This window comes from Cynara cardunculus, assembly GCF_001531365.2.
Source record: "Cynara cardunculus var. scolymus isolate 2C chromosome LG 1, CcrdV1, whole genome shotgun sequence".
NCBI lineage: Eukaryota > Viridiplantae > Streptophyta > Magnoliopsida > Asterales > Asteraceae > Cynara > Cynara cardunculus.
In genome coordinates this window covers 30,653,932-30,668,915 of record NC_037528.1, presented here as the reverse complement: position 1 = coordinate 30,668,915, position 14,984 = coordinate 30,653,932, and the positions used below count along the sequence as shown (strand labels likewise).

The 14,984-nt window shown below is 37.5% G+C and overlaps 1 protein-coding gene across 1 annotated transcript; it reads left to right on the top strand.

Moving 5' to 3' along the window:
- Nucleotides 1–1,303: 1,303 nt before the first annotated feature.
- Nucleotides 1,304–14,654, top strand: LOC112512395. Its single transcript, XM_025118339.1, has 7 exons — nt 1,304–1,484; nt 2,965–3,034; nt 3,161–3,320; nt 3,930–4,011; nt 4,920–5,136; nt 14,038–14,102; nt 14,313–14,654. The coding sequence occupies exons 1-7, from the start codon at nt 1,374–1,376 to the stop codon at nt 14,565–14,567; spliced, it is 960 nt and encodes a 319-aa protein (XP_024974107.1). The 5' UTR covers nt 1,304–1,373; the 3' UTR covers nt 14,568–14,654.
- The last annotated feature ends 330 nt before the right edge of the window (nt 14,655–14,984 follow it).

Below are 14,984 nucleotides of genomic sequence, written 5' to 3'. Positions count from 1 at the left end.
TTGCAACAATAATACAATGGTTAACATAAAAACCGTGAGCATTGTTGAACAAACTTTGTATGCATAAAACCTGAGCATCGGTGAACAAACTTTGCATTAGTCACCTTAACATGACAAGTCTATTGGGTATTTTCACAAAATGTTATTTGACTCATGGTTTTTACATTCCATTTAACAACTGTTAATTAACAAATTACATTTCATCTTTAACTTGTTTACATATTTCCACAAAAAACAAACAATTTTGCATGGTGCTGCACAGTGGCGGAGCCAAGATTTTTGTTCAGTGGGGTCACCTTTAAGGTAGACTAAAGACTCGCAAAATCGTCCGATGTGTTTTTAACCTAATTACGACGTTTTCGAGGGAATTTTAAGTTTTTTGGTTGATTTCGAGGGATTTTTTTTAGTGTTTTTGTCGATTTCGAATAACTTTTTTTTTGGTTTTTTTGATTGATTTCAACAGTTTTTTTAGAGTAACGGTTTCGATTGGAGTTGGGGGATCATGGAAAAATGTAATGGGGGGAAGTGAAAGGTAAATCATGTAAAACCTAAATTTTAACCTACAATTTTTTTTTTTGTTGAGTTTTTGACTGGGTTCCCTTCCCCCTCCTTTTTACCATTGCGTCTGCACCTGGTGCTACACACTACTTATTTTAGATTTGATATAATTAACACTCTCCTCCTTAAAGATCAAAACCATTTAAGCTAAAATAAATACACAAGCGACCTTCATTAACATCGAATGGAAGCCTACTTATATGCCAACATTCTAGGGGTGTGTTGGGTATTGTGGAAGATTTTAAAGTTTTTAGTTTGATATAAGGAGTTTAGTAATTTACCAATCTTACCTGATTTTTTTCTTATTTTTGTTCTACCTATTTTAATAAAAGAATATATATATATATATATATATATATATAAAATTCAGTAATATCATATGATTTATTCCAATGTTAAATCAAACATGAGATGTTACATACTAAACACACTTCCAAGATTGATCTCCAAATTTGATATGATAATGATAAAAGGCCATTCATTAGATTTGATGGAAAAAAGCAAAATGACAAACATAGATTAACCCCCAACTTTAATAAAATAAAATGTACTTGAAATGTGTTTCTTTTTAGTTTTTTTTGTCCATCTCTTTCTTGATCTTCAATTCTATTTGGTTTTCGAATGGAATGGTTATGGAGTCAAATGTACAAAAGTACAAACTTTGAAGACGGTAAAATGTAAAAAGGCATGGAGAATAAAGAACTGGAAACAAATCTAGCAAAAATATTGTGAGCCCCAATTCCCAAAAAGCTTCTGTTTTTAAGTCGTTGGCAGCCACTTTGTGTTCAGATATTGGAATTGTGGTGGAACAGAAGATGATGGCAAGATGCTCAAGCTCAATGGCTTCTGTACCCAATTCCAATGACGCCAAGGTTTTGCAGAGCTTCACAGGTCTCCGGCAAATCGCTGAAACTCGTCATTACAAGGTACGGTTTCAACTTCTGTTTTCACTTTTTCAATTTGATTCATGTATTCACCTATTCAAGGACATTTGAGGGACCTTCCGATTTTCCTCCTCCATCAGCCGCCGTCCATGGACTCTCTGGCTGTCTCCTACTGCCTCATTGCCCCTTCCTTGTCTCCTTGATCTCGGACAAAAAGTTTCCAACCGCGAGTGGTCTTCATAATCCAAGAATGTTTCTTCTGGTGCCAATAATCTTAGCAATTATAATCCCCCTTGACCCTCTATTTGTTTCCACTACAAGCTTTTTCGATCTGGATACATTCTTTTCCACCATGTACATAGTCTTGAATCTTGATTTGTTGATTAAATTCCCAGGATGTTACCTGCAATCTTATCCTCAAATCATGGCTTCCCACCTCCCTATTTGTTTATTGTGTCAATCTCCCAAATGCTCTTCTTCTTGAATAACATAGACCAGGTTCAGTGATTCAATCCCCCAATAGCCGGTCCTCCAACCTGGATTCTTATTTTTTAGCTATGAAATCTTTTGCTCTGAGTTTATCCTTCAAGTCATTTGGATGAGATGATAGAAGATTCAGAAAGGTGGGTTGAAGACAACTTGACTGAGTGGCTCAGAATTTTGGCCTTACTGACAATATAGAAGACATTTAAATCCCATTTCGGGATCATCATTGGTGGAAAAGAAGAAAAGAAATTTAGATAGCCTAGTGAGGGAATTGAAAGCCTTGGGAAATATGATGAATTCTGGAAGGCTATGGAAGTATGGCTCTGTGAAGCACATCGTTGGGTATTGTATCCCTATTGAGGTGGTGTTGCCTGTGTTAGATTTGTGGCTTTGCTCCTTGTTGGGCTATGTTTGGCAAACTAGTTGATAAGCTAGTTGTTGGCTAATAAGCTAATTGTCATCTAATAAGCTAATCACTTTTGGTAAAAAGTTGATAAAATGGATGACAATGTGAAATTATCTAAAAATATAGTGTTTTTGGTCATTTATGTAAAATATAAGGGACATGATTGGAAAAAAAATCTCTTGGAGCTTATTGAAACGCTACTTGAAGTAGCTTTAAGAATAGCTAGGTTATAAGCTAGTCTATGGCTTACCCAACCGGGATTGTTTAGTATGCTCAAAAAATAAGCTAACTTATGGTTGCCAAACATGGCCTTAGTCCTTCTGGGTTTAGAAATATCATACGTTCTACGCTGTTTCAGATGTGTTTCCTATGTTATTTGTACTTTAGGCATTGTTTCTCCTTTAGTATGCTACTTTTGTGGGCCATATCTTCTTCGTTTTCTTTAATATTTGGAAGCTTTGGTGTACCTTTCTCTATTTATAGTCTTTTTATCTAACAGCTTTCTCGACCGGAAAAGCAGCTCCTAATTCCTATCCGGTAGATTCAAAGTTCTTAGATTCAATCATGGAAATCCAGTCTGCAAAAATTTCACAACTTATTAGGTTGGTTTTTTACTTCTGTTTGGTGCAGGCATGGTTTTTAGATCAGTTTGGGGTTCTTCATGATGGGAAACAACCTTATCCTGGCGCAATATCTACATGTATGTTATTAGCTTTGACATTTTGGTAAGGGATGTCACTTGGAGATCCATCTGTTTTTTCTCTCTCTCCAAAATGTCGGTTGTTCTATTATGATGATACTGCTAAATTTCCTGCCTTTTTAACAGTGGAAAATTTGGCTGCTCATGGTGCCAAGATGATCATTATCAGTAATTCATCAAGACGTGCATCAACAACCTTGGATAAATTAAAGAGCCTTGGGTTCGATCCTTCTCTTTTTGTAGGAGCCATCACCAGTGGAGAATTGACATATCAGCATCTTCAAAGGTAGTGGGACTCAAATTCAATATGTCAATACAAGCACGATTGTGTCATGACAAACTTTAGTTACAATATTTGCTAGGTTACAATTTACATCATAGTGTATTGAAATGCTTATACCCCTTTTTGCCATGTCTTATTTTTGTACGTATGTGCCATTTAGGTAGCATATTGTAATTCATCCTTCCCAATTTTCGCTAGCATACTGTTCTGGATCTTTTTGAAATTTCTTTCACCCACATCACTTCAAATGGATGAGATTATACCAATCTTGGTGTTTGCGGCAAAAGCTCCGTTATCCTGGATATTAGAGGCACTACCAATTTTTTTTCTTTATATCAATTTCATTCTTTATGCAATTCAAGATTCCTTTGTCACCTTGGAGGTAAGCTTAACGTACTCTTCGGAGGTGCATGGAAATTTAATTTACATGCTTAAATTGATATGTATGTATATATATAATATATATATGTGTGTGTGTGTGCGCGCGCGCTTAATGTTTTACTAGCGGCTTTTTATCTCTGAAATTTTATCGACTTGGGTTTGACATATGGCAGATACTCTTTTTCTCACAGGGTATGCTAATATCTTCTATATATGATCTATCATGAACAGGAGAGATGATCCTTGGTTTTGGGCACTAGGAAAGACCTGCATTCACATGACATGGAGTGACCGAGGCGCTATATCACTTGAGGTAAGCTTTCGTTACCGTATTTTTCTGGTTTTTTCATGAAATACCTCTCCTTCCGTTTCAAAATTTTCTTGCTTCTCTATGTTGTGATATACTGTGCAATCCATGCCCTATTTCTTTATAATTTGTTAACATATCTAGGACTTCTTGTAAGGAAAAGTTTAATCTGTGCTTAACCCTAAGGGCTTTCATTTATTAATCTTCATGTTCAACTCCATAGTTTTTCATTACTTCCTTGACATTAATATGACTATTTGCCCTCGGGCGTGTAGCTTAGTTGGCAAAGGGGGGGAGCGACTTTGCTCAAATACACAACAGGTTCAAGTTCGAATCTTGTGGGAGACGGGCTTGAACCCCTCCGCTAGCCTTAGCCGCTTAGTCAGCTTTGAAATGCTTCCTCAAATGTGGTTCCCAGGGGGCGGATTCCGTGTTTTGCTGGTCGTGGTTGCTGATAATCAACCTTTTGCTCAAATATGACTATTAGATAAAAATATGAAGTCTAAAATCTTATGGGGTTGTGCTTTTATATGTTTCCAACAGTCAAGTATACATCGGTGTTTAGTTATCAAACCTCTTCCTCAGGAAGTTCTTTTTTTAATGATGAGAAACAATTTGAAAGAACCAAATCAACCACTAGAATTTCTTATCTCAAAGCCAGAAAAGGATACGTTTACTCCTTAAGTTGAATTAAATATTTGTTCCAAAACACTGGATTTAACACGTCTGTGGTGTGAAAAAAAAAATCCAAGGTGATTTTTTATTGGACGTGTAGATTTATATTTATTTTGACCATTCTTTTTTATTCTATCATGTTCAGTTCATTTTTATTTGAACTCTGCTACATACCATGAAAACTCTATATGACAATTGACAGCTAACTACAAACTTCATATGCTATTATATTGCCACAGGGTCTAGGGCTAAAGGTAGTAGATAATGTTGAAGAAGCTGAATTTATTTTGGTCCATGGTACCGAAGCTTTGGGGCTTTCTTCTGGCAACTCTGTTTCCAAGAAGCTTGAGGAGCTTGACAAGATTTTGGAGCAATGTGCAGCTAAAGGAATCCCTATGGTGGTAGCAAATCCCGACTTTGTTACTGTTGAGGCTAGAGAACTACGTATCATGCCTGGTAAACATGTTATTCTTTTTTGAAGTATATAATATTTATATATGGAAAATGCAACAAATAAACTGACGCCCTCCTCACATTTGCTAAGGTTTGAAGCCCTGACCCCCTGGGAGGCCAAAGGGCCGGATACCGCTAGCCCAACATGTAAGAATTAATTCGCTACTAACAAACCGTTCTTGATACTTTTGGAGATCATGGTATGGCGAAATTATTGCAATAGGTTAATGTAAAACTTAGGTAGAGTTAACACATATAGGTTTTGGATTTGTTGAACATTATGTAACAATACCAATGATGAAACTAATAAGGCGTTTGGTTTTATGGAATGTTTTTGAGGGATTTTGATACGAATTGGGAATTAATTAAAAATGATGTTGGCTTGGCCGATACCTAAGCAAATTAAAGGATTACGTGGATTTTTGGGCCTTACCGGGTATTACAGAAAGTTCATCCGTAACTATGGCAGTATCGCCAAACCGCTAACAGAGCTGATCAAGAAGGATGCTTTTACGTGGCATGAGGGAGCAGAAGAAGCTTTTGATCGATTAAAAGAAGCTATGGTCAAGGCTCCTTTGTTGGCCCTTCCCGACTTCAATATTCCTTTCGTGGTTGAGTGTGATGCTTCCGGCCGGGGAATTGGAGCAGTGTTAATGCAACAACAGAAACCTTTCGCTTATTTCAGCAACCGTTAAGCGATCGAAACTTGGCCAAGTCAGCTTATGAGCGGGAAATTATGGCATTGGTTTTAGCCGTCCAACATTGGCGTTCCTATCTATTAGGGACCTCGTTTGTGGTTTATACCGACCAGAAAAGTTTGAAATTCTTATTACAACAACGCATCACTAGCCTGGATCAACAGAATTGGGTGGCGAAATTGTTGGGTTACAACTTTGAAATTTGTTACAAACCGGGTAGGACAAACTGGGTAGGGAAAACCGAGCAGCTGATGCTTTGTCTCGTAGGGCTGAAGAGGGTGGATTATTGACAATTTTCTCAACACCGTTGTGGCTGCAAGGGGTTGAATTAATGGCGGAACATAAGGTTGATTTAGAAATACTAAAGTTGAGGCGTGACTGTGAATCTCAACCAGATGCTCATCCGGGGTATTCGGTTCGTAAGGGAATACTATACTGTAAAGGACGGTTAGTAATTCCAAAGAACTCCAAATTTATTCCCAGTTTGCTAAAGGAGTTTCATCAATCCGCTTCGGGAGGCCACTCCGGGTATTACCGTACTTGTCGACGAATTGCAGGAAATTTATATTGGCCATGCATGATTGAACGAGTTAAGCAATATGTACGTGCGTGTGATGTTTGTCAACGGTGTAAGGCAAGTTCAGTTGCCCCTGGTGGACTTGCAGCCTCTAGACATACGTGATGCAATTTGGGAACATTTTTCTATGGATTTCATTCTGGGACTTCCTAAGTCTAGAGGGTTTGATGCTTTATTAGCGGTGGTAGATAGGTTGTCTAAATACAGCCACTTCATCTTACTTAAACACCCTTATACCGCCAAATCCGTGGCTGAAATTTTTGTTAAAGAATTAGTTCGTCACCATGGAATTCCCAAATCTATAGTTAGCGATCGGGACCCTTTTTTTCCGAGTCAATTTTGGCAAGAGATTTTCCGATCCCAGGGTACTGAGTTACACATGAGTTCCGCATATCACCCGGAGTCCGATGGTCAGACCGAAGTAATCAACCGCTGTTTAGAAACGTACCTGAGGTGTTTTGCAGTTGATCAACCTCGTAATTGGTCTTTGTGGATTCCTTGGGCTGAATTTTGGTATAATTCCACTTTTCATGGATCTAGGAAATCTCCATTCGAGGTGGTTTATGGTCGAAAACCACCAACAATCACCCAATTCATACCAGGGGAAATACGAGTCCAACAGGTGCTTGAAGAATTAAAAGATCGTGATGAAGCTTTGAAACACCTTCAAGTTCATTTGTCACACGCTCAAGAAGTTATGAAGCGGAATGCAGCAAAGAAGAGACGGGAGGTACACTTTGCTGTTGGAGAATGGGTATACGTCAAATTGAAACCGTATCGACAACTTTCAGTGGCTAGTCGCATTCATCATAAGTTGGCGGCACGTTTTTTTGGACCATTTATGATCACAGCAAAGGTAGGATCGGTGGCATACAAGTTAGATCTTCCTCCAACATCGAAGATACATCCGGTTTTTCACGTCTCGTTGCTAAAGAAAGCTGTTCATGGATCCACAGATACAGTTTTACCTCTGGAACTAGATTTACATGCAAATGAAATAATTACCCCAGTGGCTGTGCTAGCCACTCGTACAAGCAAAAATCAAAACAGTGATGTTGAGCAATGGTTGATTCAATGGAAAGGGAAGTCTATAGAAGAAGCAACGTGGGAAGATGCTTTGATGATTAAAAGTCAATTTCCTGAAACAAGTCTTGAGGACAAGACTTTGTCGGAAGGGGGAAGTGGTGATACGGATTGGGAATTAATTAAAAACGATGCAACTAAGCCTAGAATATTGCATGCTTATTCTAGAAGGGGTAAAAAGGGAAATGAGAAAAGTGGCTGAGGTTTGTTAGAGAAGAGAGAAGAATAAATAGTGGAGGGTGATCTTGAAGTCGGGTATTCTGTTATTTTCTTTCATGGTTGTTTAGGCTCCAATCTATTGATTGTGAGAGAGGGGTTTCCCTAAGTTCTCTCTTTTTGTAATCTGGCTGATCATCATCTTCTTCCTTCCATTTCTGTGTTCTTATTCGTTTTACATTGAAGTGAATTCGTTAATCCATCAGATTTGGACTCGTGGTTGGATTTGGTTTCGAAAGGATTTGGAATCTTTGATATGTTTGGTTTGTAGGATTAGTTGAATTCCATTCTTTATAGATAATTTATAAAAACAAATTATAAATAATTGTAAAAATAATTAAATTACCTTTTATAAGCGATCATTACAAAATGAATGTTTTTAACATATTTTCAAACATCCTATGAAATCGGTGAAATACCAACTACCCCCATCTAATTTCTGAATCCATGTTTGTGGGATTTCTGTTCACTGAAATCCAGGATTTCACTTCCATACATTTCTTTAAACTGAACGTGGTCCCACCAAATCCCGCAAACCAAATGGGCCCTAAGTGATCACTTGCACTACTATCAATAACAAGCATTTGAGTTATTAGAAGTTGTTGAGCATGCTGGTCTAGAGATGCTTGCCAAGTTACTTCCTGTCATCAGATCATTCATAGCTTCTTCTGATAATCAATCACTGGGCGAGTGGGCGTCCGACTGAATGTTTGTTGACTCCCAACACTTTGATTTCATGTAGACTTGAAATTAGCCAGCGGCTTTGTATTACTGGATGCGTCTCTGGATATTTATAGCATTCACTCATATATTTATATCATTCACTCATAAAATAATCTTCCTGGCGACAACAAGTGCTGAATAACCTTTCATCATTGAACTCCCTCAAGAACTATAATTCTTTGATACTTATTTGGATCATGGTATGACAAATTGAAATACTTAAAATGCGTCCTTCTTAATTGTCTTAAGTGCACATTAGTCCTCCTAATTGAATTAACTCTTTATTCTTAATAGTAGGATCATGGATATTTTATGAATTGCTGGCCTGTCGGTTGGTATTTGGTACTCTGAAATCATCTTATCCTGTAATTTCAGAGAGAATACGTTATAATTCTCATTGACAAGCAATAGAGGTATTTATACAGCTTAGAGACCTAACTAGAATCCCATAATTTTAGGGATTCGATAACATACAAGGAAAGTTACCAAACTATACAAATATCTACCAAATTTGTTACAAAAGGAAAAATAATCCCAAGAAATCAGGGATTATATTCATTGTATCAATCCCACACCCCCCTCAAGTTGGTTCATATATATATCATGCATGCCCAACTTGTCTATAAGACGATCGAATGCCGGTCTAAATAGTCCTTTGGTTAAGATATCTGTTGTTTGCTCTTTGGAAGGGATGAATGCGATGCAGATAGTCCCATTGTCCAACTTTTCCCATATGAAATGTCGGTCCACTTCAATGTGTTTTGTCCTGTCATGTTGGACTGGATTTTGTGAGATGCTAATGGCTGCTTTATTATCACAAAACAACTTCATAGGTAGCTCAACCTTTAAACGTAAGTCAGCAAAGACCCTTTTGATCCAGATTATTTCACATATGCCATCTACCATTGATCTGAATTCAACTTCTACACTACTTCTGGATACAACACTTTGTTTCTTGCTTCTCCATGTGACAAGATTTCCCATACATAAGTACAATATCCCGATGTAGATCTTTTGCTCATGTTTGGGTCTGCCCAACTTGCATCAGTAAAGGCTCCAATGGTTCAGTTGTCTCCTTTTTTAAAGAGTAGTCCTTTGCCTGGACAACTCTTTAAATATCTAAGAATTCCGTGGACAGCTTCTTCATGTTCTTCATAAGGACAATGCATAAATTGGCTCACCATGCTAACTGCAAAAGCAATGTCAGGCCGTGTATGTGATAAGTAAATCAACCTTCCAACCAACCGTTGGTATTGATGAATATCAACCTGCTTCCCATTAGTAATGCCATCCAACCTTTTGTTGGGGTCAATTGGAGTATCTATCGGTCGACATGCACTCATTCCAGTATCTTGTAAAAGATCGAGAACATATCTCCTTTGTGACAATAGAATGCCCTTACTTGACCTTGCTACTTCCATACCCAGAAAGTATTTCATTTCTCCAAGGTCTTTTACTTCAAAACTCTTTAGCAAGTCGATCCTTCATTCTTTCCATCTCCTCATGATCATTACCTGTGACGAGTATGTCATCTACATAAACTATTAAGGTTGTAATTTTACCTTTTGAGGAAAATCGAGTGAATAGAGTATGATCAGATTGAGCCTGTTTGTATCCGTGAATTTTGACTACTTGAGTGAAACGTGCAAACCATGCCCTTGGGGATTGCTTGAGCCCATACAAAACTTTCTCTAATTTGCACACGTTTGTGCCAAAGTTACTTTCAAACCCTGGTGGTGGCAACATATAAACTTCTCCTAGTTTGCCATTCAAGAAGGCATTTTTCACATCAAATTGCCTAATTGGCCAATCAAGATTTGCTGCTATTGAAAGTAGAATCCTTATGGTATTTAACTTTGCAACTGGAGCAAATGTTTCTGTATAATCAATGCCACAGGTTTGTGTGAAACCTTTGGCTACTAGCCTTGCTTTATATCTTTCAAGGGCTCCATCAGCATTAAATTTTGGAGTAAGTACCCACTTACAACCAACTATGGGAGTACCTTTCGGAAGATCTTCAATACGCCACGTCTGATTCTTCTCAAGATCACTCAATTCCTCTAGAACAGCCTTTTTCCACTCTAGACTTTTAAGGGCTTCCTGTATAGTGTTAGGAATTTGAACTTTGGACACATTTGAAGTAAAAGCAGAGTATTTTGGTGAGTTTTGAGCAAGACATGTAATTGGACATAGGATATTTAACACATGCACGTTTTTCTTTTCTCAAGGCTATTGGAACATTCAGGTCATGTGACTTACCAAGAGATGGTTCCTTCCTCGGTTTGGAATCAGGAGCTGAGATTGTGTTGAACTCTTTGTTTGGAGAGAATCTTTGCACATACACTTTTTCGAACTTTTTTTTTTCTCACTACGATCCTCTTGAGTAACTTGTTGAGGTTCAAATGGTACTTCAGTTTCTTCAGGAGGAATATTATGTTCACTTTCTCGATCTAGTGGTGGTTCTATTGGAACATCTACATTTTCCTCGTGTTCAAAGATTGGACAATCTTTGGGATTTGAGTCAAATGCAGATGGCTCAAATGTAGTTGGAAATACTAGATCCGAAAAATTTAAGTCTTCTTTTTTATTCTCCCCCTGAAGACGAGATTTAAAGAAAGGAATATTTTCTAAAAACTTAACATCCATGGTAACAAACATTTTTCTTGTGTTTGGATGAAAACATTTAAATCCCTTTTTATGTGGTGCGATTCCTACAAAAACACATTTGAGGGCTTTGTGGTCTAATTTGCCAAGGTTGATATTGGTGTTCTTAATAAACACAGTACAACCAAAAACTTTTTAAGGCATGGAACAAAATAATCGTGACTTTAGAAAAGAACTTTCTAAAACGGATATGGGTGTTTGAAACTTTAAAGCTTTAGACGGCATTCGCTTCATTAAATATGTAGCATGCAGAAGAGCATCTTCCCATAAATATTTTGGTATTTCAGTTGAAAATAATAAAGCCCGGGTGATTTCAAGCAGGTGCCTGTTTTTTCTTTCGGCTATGCCGTTTTGTGGTGGAGTATCTACGCATGAGCTTTGTTGAACTATGCCTTGAGTATCTAAAAAATTCCCTAGAGTTTTAGTAAAATATTCCCTACCATTGTCACTTCTAAGAATTTGAATCTTAGTGCCAAACTGAGTTAGAATCATGTTATAGAATTTTTTGAAAACATGTTCAACTTCTGATTTTTCTTTAAGCAAATAGACCCNGTTAGAATCATGTTATAGAATTTTTTGAAAACATGTTCAACTTCTGATTTTTCTTTAAGCAAATAGACCCAACAAACCCTTGTATGATCATCTATAAAGGTAATAAACCATCTATTCCCATGACACGTAGTGACCTTAGAAGGACCCCATATGTCACTATCAAAGCAAAAGGCATAGATGGTTATATGGTTGTGGATGATACGTACTTTTGTGTGGTTTTGCTAACGCAAAAATCTCACATTGAAAGGATGAGGGATTTTTATTACCAAATAACATAGGAAACACATGTTTTAAATAAAAGAAACTTGGATGTCCAAGCCTAAAGTGCCATATATAAATCTCATTATTACTCAAATCAGATGAGGTGAAGAAGCAAGAAGTCTTCTTATTAGAGTGGACTCCCTCATCTAGTATGTAGAGTCCACCACATTCGTCAGCACGTCCAATCATCCTCCCCTAGTCCAGGTCCTGAAAAATGCAAATGGAAGGAAAGAACAAAGCACGATAATTGAGGTTAACAGCGAGTTTATGAATAGAGATGAGATTACAAGAGAGTTTTGGAACATGTAGGACATTAGAAAGAATGAAGTCCGATGATATCTTTATATCACTAACTCCTACTATTGTAGAAAAAGTGCCATCAGCAATTCGCAGTGTTCTATTTCTTGCACAAGGCTTATAAGAATTGAAGAGATTCGAACAAGAAGTCATGTGATCAGATGCCCCTGAATCAATGATCCAGGCTGATGTATTTTGTAAGCACATACGAGAAGATGAATAGTTAGACGAAGGGGTGTTTTTACCAGATTGCACATAGGAATAGGATGGGTCAGCAGAAGAGGACATAGGTCTGGTTTTACGTAATTTCAGGAGCTGCTCCATTTGATCCTTTGTGAATTGAGACTGTCCTGGTTGGATTTGAGTGTCTTGAGTCGTTTTAACTGTGGTGTGTAGGGCTCTTTCAGACTTACCTTCCAGCCGATACGCTTGCCATGAAGCTTCCAACACTTGTCCCGAGTGTGCCAAAACAATAAGGTTTCTTTTTTGTATCACCCCCTTGTTCTATGCCACGGACAAGTAGGGCTGCTGTGTCCCCGACATCAGTAGGTTGGATCCCATTCGTCATTACTTTTCTTCGGCTTTCTTCAAGTCTTACTTCTGAAAAAACTTCTCGGATGGATGGAAGAGGCTTTCAGCCAAGAATTCTTCCTTTAACTTCATCGAGACTTGGGTGAACACCAACTAGGAACATGAACACACGGTCATTCTCCTCTTTCTTCTTCTACCGAGTACAACTGTAGAACTCTCCCACACATCATCATGGCATTGATCCAATTCTTGCCATAATGCTACCATCTCATTATAGTAAGAGGTAACATCACGGTTATCTTGTTTGGCTTGCCACAGATGTGTTTTAATTTCAAAGATCTGGGAAGAATTCTCCAAGTCTGAATATGTCGATCGAGCAGAGTCCCACACTTCCTTGGCGGTTTTCATGAACATATGTGGCTTAGCAATGGACATGTCCATTGAATTGAGTAGCCACGCAGTTACTAAAGAATTCTCAGAACACCATTTACGATATCCTGGATCAGATGAGACCGGTTTTGAAGTTTCACCGGTCAGGAAGCCCAACTTACCTCGACCATCAATGGCGAGTTTCACAGATTGTGACCATTCCAGGTAGTTTTTCCCATTCAAAATATGCACAGTGATCTGCATCGGTGATTGAGAGTAGTCAACTACTGGTGCTGATCAATCGGTAGATGTGACAGTGGAGTTTGATTCGGACTGCGACATGTTGAACTTCGGTTATTAGTTCTGATTATTAACAGCAAATAAGTTGTTAAAACAGATACCTTTGTAGCTTTGATACCATGTAATTTCAGAGAAAATATGTTATAATTCTCATTGAAAGGCAATAGGGGTATTTATACAGATTAGAGACCTAACTACAATCCCATAATTTAAGGGATTTGATAACATGGAAGGAAACTTACCAAACTATACAAATATCTACCAAATCTGTTACAAAATGAAAAATAATCCCAAGAAATCAGGGATTATATTCATTGTATCAATTCTACATATCCTTGTATCCTTTTTGTCAGTCTAATTCTACGAATCACATACACAGTTTAACCTTTTATCGACCGTCAATGTATATTTTCTTAAATCTTTTATTTGTATCATTGTTTGTTTTTGTGTATTTATTCTGTTTGTAGCAACCTATTTCTTTTGCCAATAAGTCAACAAAAGCCTTGCTGCCTTTTTAGCTACATCGGTGAACTTTATAACTACCGTCTTTTTTGTTCCGATTGTAGCTTCAAGGTTTCTGTGTGTAATGCATGATGGTTTTAACGATTCTAGTGTTTTTATTATTGGTTTTAGGTACATTAGCAGCTAATTATGAAAAGCTTGGTGGTGAAGTTAAATGGATGGGTAAGCCTCATCAGGTGATTCACTCATTCTCATTCAAAGCAGCACAATTATTCTTTTTGTTCCCTTTGGGGCTAGATTTTAAAATAAATTTGTTTGAGTTTGTGATGAAGGGTACTAAAAATGGATGATACGTTTCACTTTCAGAAAATAAAATGTGTATGTAATTCATAAGTGTATTGCAGACTTTGGTGCTTACTTAATATCATGGTTCATTAATCCATCAGATTATCTATAAATCAGCCATGGCCATGGCGGGTGTCGATGCTTCCAACTCAATTGCTGTGGGAGATTCTCTACATCACGACATAAAAGGTGCAAATGCATCTGGGATCGAATCTGTTTTTATCACTTGTGGGATCCATGCAACTGAACTTGGACTAACTGGATTTGGAGAAGTTGCTGACATGTCAACTGTGCATGCTCTTGCATCGAAGCATGATGCTTGTCCGTCATATGTATTGCCTTCATTTACTTGGTAATCTCAATACAGGTGAATTATGTATCCTCTTTCCCCTTGTACAATATTATAAATATTTATACAAGATTTTGGAGCAACCTTCATGAAATTTTATTGCAAAGATGGAAGTCTTTGATTTCATCTGACAGTAACCAAAGAATCACTCTGAATATTATTAAACAATATCAAAACCATAATCGATATGAAGATTGTTGAAAGCAAACACTTGGATATATTAATGTTGTTCATACATGCTTCTGTTTGTCTTTTGATAACTGACCAACACAGCTAGTGAAGGGATGGCTGCTATTTCATCATCTTTTCTTTTATCTCAATGGGCCAGACCGGACCGGTTGTGAAGGGATGGCCTATCACGTTTCAGATGGATTTTTGGAGGAATAGAGTTACGGCTCCCAATTTCCAACATTGGATTTTCATG

Excerpts from the sequence above, each read along its gene's own strand:
- LOC112512395 (XM_025118339.1), top strand. The coding sequence starts at position 1,374 with ATGATGGCAAGATGCTCAAGCTCAATGGCTTCTGTACCCAATTCCAAT. Across the intron at positions 3,321-3,929 it reads ACATATCAGCATCTTCAAAG|GAGAGATGATCCTTGGTTTT; the intron begins GTAGTGGGACTC and ends TATCATGAACAG. Across the intron at positions 14,103-14,312 it reads GGATGGGTAAGCCTCATCAG|ATTATCTATAAATCAGCCAT; the intron begins GTGATTCACTCA and ends TTAATCCATCAG.